Genomic DNA, 16,976 nt, shown 5'->3' with positions numbered 1-16,976 from the left:
GTGTGTGTAAGGCTCACTGCTTAAAAGTAGTCACCCCTGCTTGCTTTGGTCTGGAGATGCCACTTCTTCCTTGTCTTCTGCTGCCTGTTTCAGACCACTTTCCTTGGCATCTGGCAATGCCCAGTATTCAGCAGAAAACCCCAAACAGTTGGTGTTGCTGAATACCCAAGGCAGGAATGTTGTGAAGGAAATGGATTGTGACTTAGTGAAGCCACGCAGTAGAAAGCTAGTTTGTCTGCAACGTTGCGAACTCTGTTAACTAGTTGTTTAGCATTCAAAGAAATTTCTATGTAGATGTAAAATCAAGGGTATTTTTTTTTCCCCTTTCTTTTTTCGTGAAGGCTGCCCTGTAACAAAGCCACAGCGGAGCTGTTGGATGTGTGCCTGCGCCTAGCAACTGTGCCTGGCAACGTCACGGCATCGCAGTGAGCCTAGTGTTGGGGATGGAGCTGCTGGCTGTCAGGGAGCTGGTCAGAATGGAAATTTGTGATGAAAGATACTCTTTTCATAAGGCTTGCAGAGCCTTGTTCTTAATTTCTTGACCTTCAGGCTTCCTTGAATACCTACAGACAGCTTTCTGCCACTGCCCTGCAAAAATCAGATGAGCTGAGAGTTGGTACTGTCTGACTGATTCTGTGGCACTTTGTTTGCAGTATAAGAATAAACCTAGATCTTCAGTTTACATGAGGAATCTTATTCTTGAGCCCTCTACTCTGGTTTCAAGCACGTGCAGAGTGATGCCAGTGTGGCAGATCTTCTCTAGTAACTGTACTGATAAACCTCAGTCAGCTGAAAGCAGGGAGAGGTGGTATATTTGGCTGTGCTGACAACTTTCCTATGCACTGTTCATTGTTAAAAGGTTCAGGGTTTTCTTTCTGTGTATGTTCCTTGCATCAACAGACCCTTCTTGCTTGGCTAAGCATGATCTCTGTTGGTCAGTAGAGCGTGGAAACAGTCTCTTCTTTTGTGATGCAGGCAGAACAGGCAGAGCCCGTTTCACAGCTTTGTTTGACACACGTGTCTTTCGGGGGCTTTGAGGTGAAGCATCAATGCAGTCTTTGTCACCGTGTTTTCAAGAAGAAGGTGAAAACTGAGATTTGGTGGAAAGATATGGAGGTGTTCTGTGTTGTGGAGTAATTAGTAATTTAGTAATTTGAATTCCTCATCAGTATTGGCTGAGCAAAGTTTTTTGTTATGCGTGTTTGAAATGATTTCTAAGATAATATCCATTGTTGTCCACTGGATACTGGATCGGGTTGTGTATGAACTGGTGTGCGCGCCTGTGTTTCTCCAGCTGGCTAACTTGAGTTAGTGCCAATAAAATGCAGTAGTTAAATAGGAAAATATATATTCATTAACGTGTCTTGATGAACACTGAGTTCTCTAATATTTACTTTGGCACTGTTTGTATTATAAAGAATGTGTTACCAGGGATTTTCTAGATTCTTACTAAAGTACTGCTGAAGTAATTTTTTAATATCTTCTAGTTTGAGTTCTTAAGCCCTCCTCCCTTCCCTTCTAACAGTAAAAGGAGGGAATTCCTCTCCTTTCCCCTCACTATGTGCAAGCCTTTACTCCTACACACTTGTCCTGTTTTCTAGCTTGCTTTGATTCTGTTTAGATTGTAGGCTTTCCAGATGTTGGTGGGGTGTATAAATCTGCAGGAGTGATAGAGACAGATACAGCATGCACCTGGGGAAGCCAGCAGGACACTGTAGTGTCTCTTTGATAACCCCACATGGGTATGTGTTGTGGTATTCCCTACAGAACAGCTCCAGTTCTTACCAGCTACACAACAGGTAGTGGGATTTTTGCATCCCCCTTTTGACAGCAGTCTCTTGATGGAGAGGAAAAAACCCAACCCAAACGGAAAGATCTGATGAGGGTCTTGAAGACCGAAGTTGCTTCTGTTTCCAGGTCTTTCCAGGGTAGGGATGGAGCAGGCTTGCAGGGCTCAGCATGCTCTGCTACCCTCCCTCTCTCCCTCTGTTAAGAACAGCCAGTCTCAAGGGAAGATGTGGCAGCTGCTGTTGTGACCAGTGCTCTCACTTAGGCGATTGCTAGCTTAACCAAAGGAGGCATTACTTCCCAGCAGCTGAAGTCTCTGGCCTCTCAGCATGTCAGGGGACTGCTGTGCAGCTGTAAGACAGGACATATGTGCAGTGTCATGTTCTTGTGACTTCAAGTTTTGTCCTGCAACAGCTTTTGATGTTACCTGAAATTGGACACTTTCTTTTTTCTCTACAGCATGTCAGAACTTCTTTGACCTTACTCTTGGAAGTACATGTCCTTTCAAGGTTCAATCATGAAATATAAAACCAAAGTATAGTAAGGCAGACAAAGAGTTTTCTTCAAAGGAGACGGTTAGCTTGGCATGGAGGAGAGGATGTACGGGTGGCTGAGGCAGTGTTCAGCTCAGGCTTGGACTTTGCTGCAGCACTCTGCCCAGTTTTTGACTTTACACTTCAGGACAGATATGGAATAGATGGGGAGAGTCCAGAACCCCACTGAAGGTTCAGAAACGATTGTGTTTTCTGTTCCTTTCTTCTTTTTTTCTACTTGGGAAGCCCTTAACATTGAATTGTTTTGCTAATGTTGGAACAATGCCTAAATGTAACAGATCTCTGCCTGAACACCTGGGCAGCACTGAAAGGGACAAGGTGATGACAGTGGGAGTGAGAGATGGTTGGAATGGAAGAGAGGTAACGTCTCCCTCCAGAGAACTGGAGGTGACAAAGCTGGGTTCAGGAATAATGGGTTTGATTTGCGGTATCACAGCATTGTGCCATCCTGCTGAAAACTCACATACCGCTTTTGATGGAGGTGGATGTTATAATTCTTTCTGGCCTTGGCAGTAGTGGCCTGAGCTGGATTCAATAAAATGCATGTTCTTTCCCCTTTCCTTCTTCAGTTTATCGCTCCATGTGTTCAGAAAGACAGTGGCTCTCTCAGATGTAAATCATCCTCTTGATGATGTTCTTGGATCCACTGGCTTTTGATTAAAAGTTTTAGTTAATGGAATGTCTCTGCATTATTTATTACCCAGAAGGCTTTGATATAAGACTGTAGGTTAAGTTAAAACTGTGAAAAGGTGAATACTTAGGGAAACAAGGCTTAGATTTATGAAGTGTGAAGGTACTTTTCCTGCTGGTTTACTTAAATTGTTTGAGCGAGAGTCAAAGCTTGGTTATGGGCAGACTGCTTACTATTTGTGGTTGTAATGATTTAGAAGACTGCTATGTAAGGAAGCGCAATTAGTCATTGATAAGTGATTCAAAACAGTAAACACTGGGAAAAGGAAAACTTTTCCTATTTAGATGGCAGATCAAACAATGTTTTTTTTAAAAAAAGAGTTCTTAAAGATGAACTGTTCAATACAGGGGGTGAGTTTTTAGTGTGGTTTTCTTTGGGAGAAGGTTCTGGAGAGACCTGTGTGGAGAAGCTGGCTATGAACACTTCTCAGCCCACTCCTGACACCCCCTGTGCTGAGGTCCCTTCGGAACAGGGTTTGTGCCTTCGTGCGAAGGGGAGCGTTCGGTGGGAACTGGAGGTGTCGATCCTGTGCTGTGGCACATACCCAGGTGCGTGAGAAGCTTTAACGCATCGTGTGTGGCTTTGTATCTGTCATCCCACAGAGAAAGCTGGGGCACTGCTGCGTGGAATTAGGCTGTTTTTAACTGTCTCCATCCTTGAGCTCAACCCTACTCATCACAGCCTCCAGATGTGCTCTCAGGGGACACTGAAAACCTCTCAGCCTTTGAGTGCTGTTTCTGAGTTGAGGTCTAGCGTCTTGATTTGAAGAACTTTTATGCAATGAAGGTGAATGGCTCTGGGCAGCAATGTAAATAGAAAAAGAGTTCATGTGGTCAGGATACACCCCTGGTGTTTTAGGCCAGGATGGAATATGTGTGTGTGTGTCTGAATGATATGGATTTCAGTTTTCTTGGGGAAGAGTTTGTTTGTCTGTTTCATTGAGTAGGCTAGAACCACACAAAATAAACATTTGTGCCTAAGTAACAATAACTAAAGAAAATGGCAATACCAAATCCACTGCACTAAGGAGAAGGCAGCCATGTGTCACCGATATATGACACTGCTGAGAGCAAGTCAGCGTGTGTGATTTGGTATTTGTTCCTTTTGGGTTGTGCACTGACCGTACATCAGTGTGTGCTAAATCAGATTTCTGCTGAGAAACAAAGTGCATCAAATTATATTTTAGGAAGCACTTCAGAGAGACAGGAAGCAGAATTTACTTCTGAAGTATTCCTTCCTTAGACATTGATACGGTATAAATCAACGTAGTTGAAATACTTCCTTGGTTTACGCTGCCGTGGATCTGGAATGGTAAGTTTAAGGAATTGAAAGTAGGTGGAAGAGGATGTTTTGTACCCATTTCCCTTGCACTTGTAATGTCAGACAAGGCCTTTGTTATTTAGCTTCTGACAACTTGATGAAGATTCGTAGTGACAGAATTTGAATGTACAAGTTTATCTGAGTGTGTAGAGCTGCTGAAATTCTACGTGAAGAGATGAAACCTGGTCCCAGCCAGGGGCTTGGAGGGCACAGCAGCCCAGGCAACTCGCTCCTGATCTAGGTGTTGCTTATTTGAAGGAAATAACAAAATTCTGTTGCTATGCATATGCTTCAATGATTGAGTCTCATCTTTCATAAATACAACCTGGTTTGTTTTGATCAATGTGCAGTGACCATGACTGCCATGAGACATCAAAGACACGAGAAGCAGTTAATGCTACCCACAGTGTAGTCATTGGGGGGTGAACTGGTTCTGCTCCAGAACTGACAGAGGCTCCTCTAAAGCTGGAGGGACTGACATAAGAACAGTCCCATGCTCATGTGTCTGAAAAACTTCAGATATAAGAATGTAAACAGACCTCCCGCTAGCTTCTGTCTCAGTCATTTAGCTTGTATTGTCAAAAGATGTCCTTGTACTCAAAACCCAGGACTTTCTTCCTGCCCTCCTTGTGGCAAGAGACTTCCAGAAGGAAGAAAGGAGGGGTGTGCAGCTTTCTTGAGCAAAGGCAGCCAGAGCTGTATTCAGCTGATATTTATTTTTTGCCTAAGCGTCCAGTCGTGTTAAGTTTTGTGGCGTGTGGATTAACTGTGTATTAGAAAATGCTGAAGGCAGCCCATGTTTCTGTTAGAAATGTGATTCTTCTATGTGCGTGTTGCAACATAAATATCTCATCATTTGGTTGTGCGTATGAGCCAGAAGTGAAGCTGAGTCTGGGTTCCTGGATCAAGATGTTTTTCTGCAAAGCCCTAAGCCCTACACTAGCATGGGTTTCCTTTGGTTGTGGTCTTTCCTTCCCTCTTACGATTGTGAGCCCTTTGGAGAAGGGCTCTGCCCACTGAACAGTGCCAAGTATGATAACGCCTTCGTCCTTGTCTAGAAACTTTTAAGTGCTACTGCAATAAAATTACACTGATGCATTCATTAAAAAGATAGACTCTCATAATAAGCCACTTTCCAGAATTGAAAATAGCAGGTTGCGTTGGCAGAGTGCGAGTTAGAATTAGCTCTGTTCTGAGGCCGGTCATCTCATCACAAAATAGGACATGTGCCCACAAATGCATATCCACTGATGGGTTTCATCGTGGTGTTACACCTTCAGAAAGTGCGAGTCCATGAATAGTGCTAGAAACTGGGATATCTACATAAATATTTACAGTTCTGCGCTGAGCCTTCTGGTGAGCGACATCTGATCCCTTAGCTATGCGTATTTACTGTTTGCTGTTGGAGCTTCTGAATGAAGAGGGGAAGATGCAAGCGTTGTGAAAGGGCTGTAACTCCTCGGATACCAGGGCTGATGGTTACTGCGCAGAGGGTGTGGAGAAGGCGATCCGTGGGTTACGCTTGTCCTGTTGTTGCTGGTGTTTGTCGTGGTCACCAGCACAGCCACATTGGAGCGGAGATGAAGGGCGAGGCACCCGTGGAGTGATCCATGTTCCCATGACTCGAGTACGGTATGTGGGTATGTACGGCCTCGTGTCAAACTTCTGAGCTGGAGAGAAGGCTCCAGAAACTTTGGAAGAATGTCCTCTGTCAAATAGGAGTTCACTTGGACCTTTATAGCAGAGGCACTGATGATGTCCTTTCATACCTTTCTACTTTTTCATGCTCCTGGGACAAAGGGTTAAAGAGAATTGTTTTGAAAGCCTTCAGAGGAGAAACAGAATGTTTCCTTGTCATGTGCTTTAGATTTTAAATAAGGTTTTGTCAGTCAAGACTGAGCTGAACTAACTCAAACCTGAAAGCAAATTATAAACTATGCATAAATTCTCTTGGGCTTCCTGAATCTCTTTCCCATTCCTGCCGTGAATTTTCCAGCAGTGTCCAATATAAATGAAGCTCCCTACTATGACAGTTGATGAAGAATGTATTGCTTACCAGTTTGTCAGCTTTTGGAAAACTGTTTTTTTTTGTTTGCAGTAAGCAATTTTTCTTTAGCTGTGTCCAAAGCACATCTTGGTCAAAATCATGAACACGCAAATATTTCATAAATTGATTTGATACATCGTAAAACTGTGTCCTCTTTTTCTATTTTTTTTAAGCTAGATTGAAGATGTACATTTTCATGGCCTCTGTTCTTTGTTTTAATCGCTAATTGTGCAAGGATGGCATGAATTTGTATTGATCTTAAAGCTTGTTGCCTTTCAAATGACCTTGGAAGTGTTTGAAATGCTGTGTCTCTGACCTTGAATTTATTTTCCGAACTTCATGCAGCATCAGTAGCTTCTATACCATCAAGAAATGGAGAGATATAGTATCTTTAATTTCCCAATTTCCTTAAATTGTTCTGATGACGTTTACTTAAAATAAAAAATGCGCAGCAGAGACAGATTCGGTATCCCCACGTTGCCTGTTGAGTGCCGGGCTGGTTGAAGAGAAGAGGATGGGATTGTGTTTTAGAGGACTGAAGCTTGCGGATCTTTGGCAGTCTCCGGGTTACTAAACCAAGCTGGGCGTAATTTTACCACTCTGTGGTAACGGTAATATTCCCAGTCGCGTGAGACTTTCTGGCACTGAGGTAATAGATCCTTTCAGTGAGCCCTACAGACAGTGGAACTGAAGAGGAGGAGGGAAGGAGGTTTCACTCCGGTGTGTGTTACGTACTGACAATGTGCACTCACTGAGAGGCAGATGCTACCGAAATGCAAGGTACTGCAGTCTGTCCTCGTTAACGAGTTACGTGCCTAGCTCAGTCTTAGTCTCTGGGGGATTATGGGGCTGTCCTGACTCTCATTGATATAATAAACGTGATACAAAAGGATTCCCTGGGTGGTAAATATGATGGACTGGTTTAGTTTCATAAAGGTGTGGGCTTCGTCTGTCAGAGAGAAGTTCTGCTAAGCCTTTTTGCACCAAAGTAGGTCAATGTAATTATAATTGGCTTTAATGAGCACTACTGCGCAGTTCTTTACCTGTAGCTGGTTAGCACTCAGAAGTGCAAATGCCATTGCTGCCTTTGAAAAAAGAAATGAGAAATCAAAGATTTCTATTTGAATTCATTTCAACTTGAAAGCCTTGGTTATCTGCATATGCGGGGTAAACAATCCAGCATCAGCAGGAAAAGCCAGAGCAAATGCAGGCAGGAGTGATCAGCTGGCCATGGGATAAAGGGGAAATTCTGCTTTTGGGCTCACAACAGTTGCCTTGCAAACTGCCTGGAACTTAGCTTTGATGTGAAGGGAGTTATTCCATTAAAACCAGTAGGAGTTATACCAGTTTGTTTGGAGTGAATTTTTCTTTGTGTCTCAAAAGACACCCCGGTAAAGTAGCAGTGAAGAGAGGAAAACGCTAAGGAGAACTTGTCATTTAGGCTGTGCCCAAAACATTTCTGTGCCTGTTTCCCCAGAGAGAAGAAAATCTCATGTTTCCAGAAATTGCATGTCATGGCAGTTGATGTTTGTCTTTGAGATGGAGTGTTCCCAGGTGCTGCTTTGGGGAAGGAAAAGGGGTCTGAGGGAGGTGTTAAGTATTTAGCTGGTGGGTACAGAACTGGACTTCTGATCTCAGAAGATGAAGCTGTACAGCAGGTCGTTAGCAAACATTTTCCAGTCAGTGTTCCTATGTGTTGAGCCTGCATGGGGAGTGGACACCTTTCAGAACTGGGTGAGAGAAAACAGAGCAACCTGAGAATGCTGAGTCGAGACAATAATTTATTTCCTCTGTACCAACATCAGGCCTAACAGGGGTATGTAGTGTTACTGGTGATGCAGCTCTGGGCCACAGTCCATATTGCGTTGCAGAGGTCCAGTTGCCAGTTTGGGGTGTGCAGACCAGAGACCAAGTGGGAATGTGCCTTTTCCTTACAGCCATCTGCCTGGAAAGGCCCTGTGTAAAAACCATGGGCTCTTCTCCCTCCTAAGAGGTTGTTTCAGGCTGGTGAGCGATGTTCACCTGAAAGAATGTGGGCAGGGAAAAACCTTCTGTTATAGGAAGTTGCAAAGATTTGGGGATTTTCTTTTTCTTTGTTTTTTATTCCAAATAACTATTCCAGAATGGTTTGTTTGTTAAATCCTTTGCACTATGTCCTGTTCTTTCTGGAGTCAAGACAACTTTCATTTCTGATCGTTTGCCATTCTGTTTTCATGCACTCTTGTCCAGACAGACTATCATTTGGTGACTCAGTTCCTCATCATGTATTAGTCCATTACAGCTTTTGGTGTTTCAAGGTGAGGGTTGATCTGTCTCTGCATGGTGGAACATTGGTCTTCTGTCTCTTACTCCAGTGTAACTAAGGATGAAAGAGAGGGTCAGCTTTGGTGTCATTCTGCTCTTCTGTGGCTTCTGAACCCCTCAGGCTTGAGGCACCTAGCGTGGCCAGGAGCTCCTCAAATGTGTTAAATCCCTACATGCACTGTGTGTGATGAAGAGTACATTGGGTGTTGTCGTGGGTGGTGAGAGGATGTCTGACTAAGCCTCTGTTTCCCTGTTACAGCCAGCAGCTGCTGAAATCCGGCTGTTAGGAGCCCGTTGTGTTTGCAGCTAGAGGGAGCAGTGCCTGGGAGATGGGTACCTGGGGTCCAAGTTCCTGCAGGGAGGGCAAAGATGCATCTTTAGATTTTACCTTTATCTCTTCCCTGGGACCATGAACTAAGGAGAAATTCAGTGGAGAGAATCCTGTGTGATGTGTTTTGATGGTGAAGATATTAAAGTGTATCCTACACCGTTTGACTTGTACTTTTGTCTTTTCTCTTGCCAGCCCAGAACTGCAGTCACACTTTGCAGGGCCCAAACGGGACAATACAGAGCCCAGGCTTTCCGTATGGATATCCAAATTATGCAAACTGCACGTGGACAATCACTGCTGAGGAGCAGAACAGGATACAGCTTGTTTTCCAGTCCTTTGCGTTAGAGGAAGATTTTGATGTATTATCTGTCTACGATGGACTGCCTCAGCAGGGGAATCTGAGAACAAGGTACATTGTTCATACCAGTGATGTTTGTAAACATGTTCCCTTTTCTGCCGCTGGAATTAAATCTATGTCGGAGGTTTATGTGCGATAAACTGGGAGTGCTTCTTCATGAGCAGTTTTTATAGTTGTTTTGATTTCTTATCTCTGATAAGGTTTGAAATGTTTCTCTGCATGCCTGACAGTAATGATTTATCAAGAGTCATTTTAGACATTCAGAGAAGTTAATTAGAGAATGGAGCAAGAGGAAAGTAGAGCTGATGGGCAGAAGAGCTTCCCTCATTCCAAAAGAGATTGTCTGAGTGGGAGGATGGATAATGGGTTTCAGTTTACAGCTCTGCCTTTGTAGGGGCATTTGGATAATTCCCTAACTTTCAGTCTGTTCACCAGCTGGACAGGGGTGATGTTCTCTCACATCTGACTCAACCGTTTGACCTTTAGGGGTAAGGAGCTGTTGAGTAATATAGTTTAGTATGAAGACTCTCCGTGCATTCCGACCTCTGAGACTTTCAGGGCCCATCCTGGTGTTAATAAGAAGTTAGATGAGACTGACTTTGAGGGGGAAACAAAAGTATTACTGTGGTAGCGAATGTTATCACATAGACATGTCTGAAGGTGTCATGATCTTGGACCCTAGATCTGAGGCATAGATGAAATCAGCTTGGTGACTTGACATGACTGCTATTGTCTGGTTTGTAGCTGAAGTCTGACAGTAATATATTCCAAAAGTAACAGAAACAGGTGGCAGCATCCTGGAAAATAACTTTACTTCAAACTACTTTAGGACCTCAATGATCCTTTAGATCCTTTGACCTCAATGTCTTGTCTAACCCCATTGAGAAATCTGAGTCAAAGAAACACTGGTGAAAATCAGCTCTTTATGTAGATGACTTCAGTTATGCAAATAAATAATTTTCATCTTGCAACTGCGCTTGAGAATCATCTTAATTATGGGACCTCATCATTTAACCAGAAGGTAGCATAGTGCTTTGCTTTGGGTATTATGTAAAGGGTGCCTATATCTGGTATAAAACTCTCCCCGAAAACTTCGTACAGCTAAGCCCCCTGGCAAATAGCTCTGCTCATCAACAGTGCCAGATCTTTCCTGTTGCCCTCTAGATGTCAGTGGGAGGTTCTACTGAAGAAGCAAAATCAATGAATGAAATTAATTCAGAAATAGAGTCGTGGTGGAGTAAATTAGTAAAACACTGTAGATAAGTTGCATCCAGGTATTGCTCTGAGCTACTCGTAAGCAGGATGATTGTAGATAGAAGTAACAGCAAGGGCAACAGCTGACCAGAACAACAAAACTCTGAGATACAGCTTGGATGCTGTTCTGATAATCTGGAGCCCTGCATTTTGAGGGAAGGTGAGGAGACAAAGTCCTTCTTCTGCATCACGGGTGAACTTCATGTGCAACTTGGGTAGATAAGTGTAAGTTGTGGCATGATACCAGGAGCACAAAGCAATGTGAGAATATTTCATCTCTAATGAGGAGATGAGATGTTCAGAAAAATAGTGTGGTTTTAGTACAATGGAGGAAAGTGAAGTAAATGAGGGGGGAAAAGTATTGGTGAGGCTTTCTAGAAGCTGAAAGCACTTACAGAGGACTCGCACCAATAAATGAGAGATGGACTCTTGCGTGAGGAATGTTTACATGCTGCTTCTGAATGTTTCTGGATTAGTGACTTCAAAACCTGGAACTTGCTCCTCTGTACTGTTTAGTGTCTCACTTCTTTTTTCAGCTGATGTTTTTTCTGTACATCAATCTTGCCTCGTGAAACTCTGTAGCTGTTGCCCAACACTGGTCTCTTTTTCTCTTTTCTTTCTCACTTTTTTCTTTTTTTCCTGTGGCTATCAATTTTATTTTTTCTCAGACTGCCTTCCAAATGTACTCAATTCATCATCGAAGTGCAGCGCTTGAAGATGGATGACCATGCGTCATTCATCAGAGCTCATGCTACCAGGAGGTGGGCAAAAATAAGCTGTAAGCAAGTGCAGAAAGAAGGGGGGAAAGTATGCTTCTGTGGAGAAGGTAACTGTTCAGTGTGTTCAAGGCTGATCCACAAAACTGTTAAACAGGGACCCTATCTCTGTTTTTCTGACTCTTGAGCTTTCATTGAGCATCACTGATTTATTTCAGTAGGTTGTGCCTACTTGACTGGGAGGAGAGAGTGATCTTGAGGCACACTGAGTGGCTTACCTGTTGATGACATTTCCTTCTGCTGAGGGATGGACAGTGGTTAGTCTTCTCCATACCCTGCTGTTCTGTGTAAGCAGTCTGTTCTGAAGAGCTTCCTTGGCCCGATGTGTCAGTGTCGTGTCTATGTGGATTCCTGAGAAGGGGTTAATAATTGTGTTCATCGTGTGCTGGCAAACACCCTGTTGTCTTGCAATTTAATGTGGTGTGAAAGTTCCCTAATAGGATAAGAGCAGACTTAATCCAATGAGACATTTGCTAATAAACTGCTTTACTGTATATTAGGGAATTTGCGTTGTGTGTTGTGATGAGTGTGTGAATATTAAATGTGTTTCAGTGTTTTAATATAGACATCCAGGGCTGCTGTCATCTCTCAGTGCTGTGACTTTGCTTTGTTGGCTAAAATCAGAGCTTGTTTTAAGAGTCCTTGCTCTTTCAGCTTCTCTCAAATCCCCCCCCCACCCCCAACACCATTCACTGGCTTTGAGCAGGGACCACTGTAACAGAACCTTTGAAACCTGAAAACAGCGATGGCTGCAGATTTGTCTCACTTGGAAAACTGTGTGTTTCCAACAGTTCAGATGAGATTTGTAACTTCCCTTCCGTGCCTATGTGTCTTCCCTTCTCTTAAGCGGCGTTTGTGCTCGTTACACCAGAGCAAACTCTCCCAAATGCTCATTCTTCAAGTTCCTAACTACTCTGAAGTGCCAGTGGGATCAGAGGGATGCATGTGGAGACCTGATCTGAAAACTGCAGTTACTCAAGAATAGTCTTTCCAGATTCCTCTTGTGCTTTGCTGATTGTGTCATTGTTAAGAGGATGCTCCAATCAGGTTGGTCTCCCGATTGGTTTCCCACTGTGCTGGGCTTAGAAGCTCAGCGGAGACCTGACTAAAATTTGAATATTTGGAGTTATTTATGGATCTAAGATTGCTATGGGATTTGGGAGGCTCTGCATCTTCTTGTATCTGACTGTGGCTAGATGACATAACCAGACAGTAGTTAACAAGAAAAAAATGTAACAAAGAATGAAAGCCACATGATGTCTTCAAGCTTTTTCATCTACTGCTGCTAATTTGCAGGATGCTTTTAATGTGAGAATCTTAAATTAGTTGCTAATTTCCTTATTTGAAGTTTCAGGCTTACGCTCAGATCCAGGGAAAATGTATTCACGATGTATCTGGTCACAGTCGTTTCAGGTACCTGGTTCTGTTTTCCTGAAGTGAGTCGAGTCACTGAATTTACACTCAAGATGGGTCAGTTTGGAAAATAATATTTGTTTTTTTACCTTCCAAAGATGTTTAAAACTACTTTGGAAAGCCCAAGGGACAGAATATACAATCTTTTTTGCCAGGTGGGATTGCTCACTTGCATATGCGCTGAACAGTCCTGGGTTTTTTATGGTCCTAGAACCCATGGGTTTCCCTTCCCGCGTGACGTGGGTGGGTAATTGCGCTGTCTTCTGCTCTGCCCTTCCTGTTCCAAGGACATGTTTCAATGATACAGAATTTATTTGGCTAAGGAAATGTTTGAGCCAGTGTATCAGGACAAGCAAGTCTTTGTTATATCCGGAACCTCAGTGGTATGGTTTGCAGTTCCACAGAAGTTTCTAGGAGGTGTGTATTTACGGAATGGTGAGGAACTGTTAGGTTCTGAGGTGTCTGGAACGTGTAGGGTTAGAGAAAACATTTGCAAATTGTTACTGCAGTACCTTCAAATAGCTTCATACTTAAATCTGCGCTGCCTTTAGCTCGCTGGCACTGTGAATGTCGTCTTCTGGCCCACATCTCAACGTTGTGCAGGGTGTCCTCTGTTCAAGTTGCTTTTGCTTACTAGAGATACTCATCCTCCTTCCCTGACAAACGGCTGAAGAGGGAAGAGGAGGACTGCAGTCAATGTGCTGTGTATGCAGTTAAAAACCACATGCTCTTTGGCCGTATTTAATTGACTGGAAGATTAAGTATTTTGTTTGATCTTAAAATTATGTGATACTATTGATAAGAGTTGAATTATCTACTGGGGTGACCTTTTTGCAGCTACAACAGGAATACCTGTATCTTGCCTGTTTCTCGTTGATAACCTTTTAATTACTTTTTGAACAATTGGACTTCGTGACTTGTACTTAATTACCAATCAGGAGAAGAAAGCTTTTGATCTTAAAAACAATGGAAGGGAGCAGGAGAGGAGGAGACAAAGGGAATGGTAAAGGAGAGAACTCCCCCCACAATGGCGCGTGCTCTCACTTGCAGAGATGCAAACCTGGGTCAAAATAACATCTTGGGGTTCTGGCTTCACAGGTGCTGCATTTGCTGGGGTTCAGTGCTCTTAAAGAAATTCCTGGAGACAGTGTTTGCCATCTGGTAGTACACAGAACTCATAGCAGGATTCTGTGTTGAGTCACCTTTCGTCCTGGGACGTATTCCGTTGTAGCTACCTCGTGTCTCCAAGGTGGCTACGACTCTTTTTACTGAGGATAAAGATAAATAAAATGGAGCTAACTCCTTTTGTCATCTTTAGTGAGCTTCCGAATCCTACCTCCCTTTTCCCCTTAGCAGTCTTCTGTCACTTCACATTAGTTCTGTGGGGAAAAAACCCCAACAAATCCCACTTAAATCTAAGCTCTCTGCTTTGTAGAATAAAATACACATTTGTGTTTTTAAACTGTTTGAACTGCTCCAGTGGCATTAGGGCCTTTTGCCAGTGGCCCTGTCACTTTGTTCTGAGGAAGCGGTGAATATTTAAACTTCATCTGTGGGACGGCTGGTGTTACTAGCTCTGAAAGTCCAGGAGAGCTAATGGAATTAATGCGACTGTGTCTTGCTTTGGAGAGGTTGCACTCAGTTTTTCCAGGTTTATTAGGAGCGCGTGCATCAGGATGAGTGGTAAAAGCTGATTAAATTGGGGTGGGAGCTTTTTCCCTGCTGCCATGCTGAGCACAGCAGGCTTAGGAGGAGGCCTGACAGACCTCTTGTCAGCCTGCGGAGCAGCTGGAGAGGTAAGGTGACGAGGAGCTTTGATCCTGGTTTAAGGATCTGCGCTCTTGTGACATTGCTTGTCCTGTACAAATGCAGCGTGGCCTGCCATAGCATTGTGCCCTGTACCGAATCTGGTAAAATAGGGGCTTGTTGAAAATTGGAACCTTTTATTCATTGCCACTGACTAAAATACTAATTGGGGAAGGACCTTCCTGCCTGGTGCTGGTTCTGCATTTTCTGTTGCACTGCAGCATTTCTTCCAGGTATGGCTTTCCTGCTGTGTTTAGTACAGGGGGCTGTTTGCTCTTGGGCCTTAAATACTCAAATAATATTTTGTTTTCAGAATTGTTTTTGTTTTCAGTCTGAACTGCTGGTTAACCGTGTTTACAGATAAAATCTACTAGCAATGCTTGACAATGACTATTGCTTTGTATTAAGGTATGGTAAGCGTATTATGTATAGAGAGATGTTCGGTAATTGGAGAACATCTAATAGGTTTTAATTAAGACTCTGCTCTGAAACAGTCTGCTTTTGATGGATCTGCGAGCGCTGAATGCCATTAGTAACTGAGGTGGGCTTTAAAGGGTTAGGCTTAACTAGTGTGTGGAAATTCTGGTGAGGATCATGGTGTCCGTAGCCTTCCACCCGCGCAGTGCCCATGTGTACGTTGTTCCAGGTCAATGACATCTGCGTGGTGAGAGATCTAACACCTTTCCTGGGGTTGCTCCTTTTCCTTAGCAAAGATGGCTCATGGTAAAGGCAGTGGCTGCTCATGCTCTACTAATAAATCTTCTATATGGGGAACATTTACCATCTTTTCATGCATGTGTGTATGTGGTATTTAAAATGATAGTTGCAGATGTTTTTAGTCATCTTGGAGTTGTTTTAAACAGAGCTGCTTTTATTCTTTTAGCAGGAGCAGCAGTTTACAAAACCAGTGGATGAGCTTTTGGGGTCAGAGCAAGTGAGATGAGTGGTTTTTTTTAGTAGTGGGTGAACAGAAATTGAACTAACCCCTAGCCCTTGCATGGTGCTTCTCATTTTTAGATTACAGAGTACTTTGAGAAGGAACAGGTCTACTGTGTTGTCGTAGAGGAAGGGAGAAAGCAGCCCAGGGCAGTTCAGTGAGCTGCCCCAGTGTGGTGAGTTCCTAGCTGCTGGCTGTTAGTTATGGAACTCTGCTCAGTTGCTGTGTTACTGCAGAACTGTATGGTGAGAAGGTGACTACAGTCTGATACTCTTTGTGTAAGAGACCTTTCTTACAGGTTCTTGACTTTGTTTGTAGAGAATCAGGTCTTCAAAAATAATTTCACTTCTAATCAATTGGTATTGACATCAGTTAGCATCAAGATGGCCACTGTCTTCACTGGTGATTAGTGTCAGTCTCCCTTGAGGAGGATGCTGTGAGCAGCGCAGCAAGGCGATGGACGGGCAGAGGTGGTGATGGAAGCAGCGCTGGCAGAGAACCGAGGTGCGCGAGTGGTCCCTCATGAGAGCAGTGTGTCTTAGTCCTGTTCTGAGCCCAGCAGCTGCTCTGCTCAGTGGCATTAGGCAAATTGGAACCTTTTATTCACATACACCGAATAAAATACTAAATCTCACTTCGCATCTGTAAAATGACATGATGTTTTATTTCAGTAATTTAAACTTGCAAAATGCTTGAAAGTCCCAGTTGGAGATATTGTATGCTGGGGTGGGAAAAGAGAATTAAAGTACAAAACAAGGTTCATACATGCCTTTTAATCCATTTTCCTGAAGGGAGAAGTGGTGTATGCCCCTTCAAGTTGTCTTTTTGAATACAGTGAATCTTTAGGTCGAGAAGTTTTTGTATCTGTAAGGTCTGACCTTGAGAGTTTCTTAGGCAAAGTGCATCTGTAGGCAGCGTGTATTTCTCTTTTATCAAAATTAATGAAAGTCTACAGGAGATGATACAATCTCACTAGATCGTTGGAGATACAATGGAATTGTGGAGTGCTATTACTTGCAGTCTCAAATGGAAAATTGACAAATCCTCGGTGCCCATTGACTCTAATTCATTATGCTCCCGTTGGGCGGCGGAGGGTGGCCTGGCTCCTTTTAGGCTGCTTGGAATTGGATTTTGGTGTGCTGCAAGAGCAACTGCTGACATCTGGCCCTTTTTCTTAATAAAGAATGTAATTGGTTGTGATTTCCAAGCTCTTTGGGAAACGTAAAGGCCTCTGCTGTCTGAAGATGCAGTACATCCTTACATTTTGAGTGATTTTTATAATATTTAGGCTTACAGCTGATTAGAGCTGCTATAGTGGAATAAAAAGTTTAGGAAGGAGAGAAATATTTTCATTTGAACCTTTTGGTAGCTTACGTTGTCACTGGTCTGTGTGTAAA

At 43.3% G+C, this 16,976-nt stretch overlaps 1 protein-coding gene across 1 annotated transcript in view; it reads left to right on the top strand.

Moving 5' to 3' along the window:
* The window catches only part of CSMD2 (CUB and Sushi multiple domains 2), a 288,643-nt gene that overhangs the window by 16,392 nt on the left and 255,275 nt on the right, over positions 1-16,976 (top strand). The window contains exon 2 of the mRNA XM_086764833.1: positions 9,228-9,444. Within this exon, the coding sequence (XP_086620959.1) occupies positions 9,228-9,444 (217 nt within the window). The remainder of the gene's footprint in view (positions 1-9,227; positions 9,445-16,976) is intronic.

The sequence above is a fragment of the Chlamydotis macqueenii genome, chromosome 22, assembly GCF_036417535.1.
Source record: "Chlamydotis macqueenii isolate bChlMac1 chromosome 22, bChlMac1.mat, whole genome shotgun sequence".
In the NCBI taxonomy this organism is placed as follows: Eukaryota; Metazoa; Chordata; class Aves; order Otidiformes; family Otididae; genus Chlamydotis; species Chlamydotis macqueenii.
Note: the sequence above shows the minus strand (reverse complement) of the source record. Positions and strands in the feature narration are given on the sequence as shown.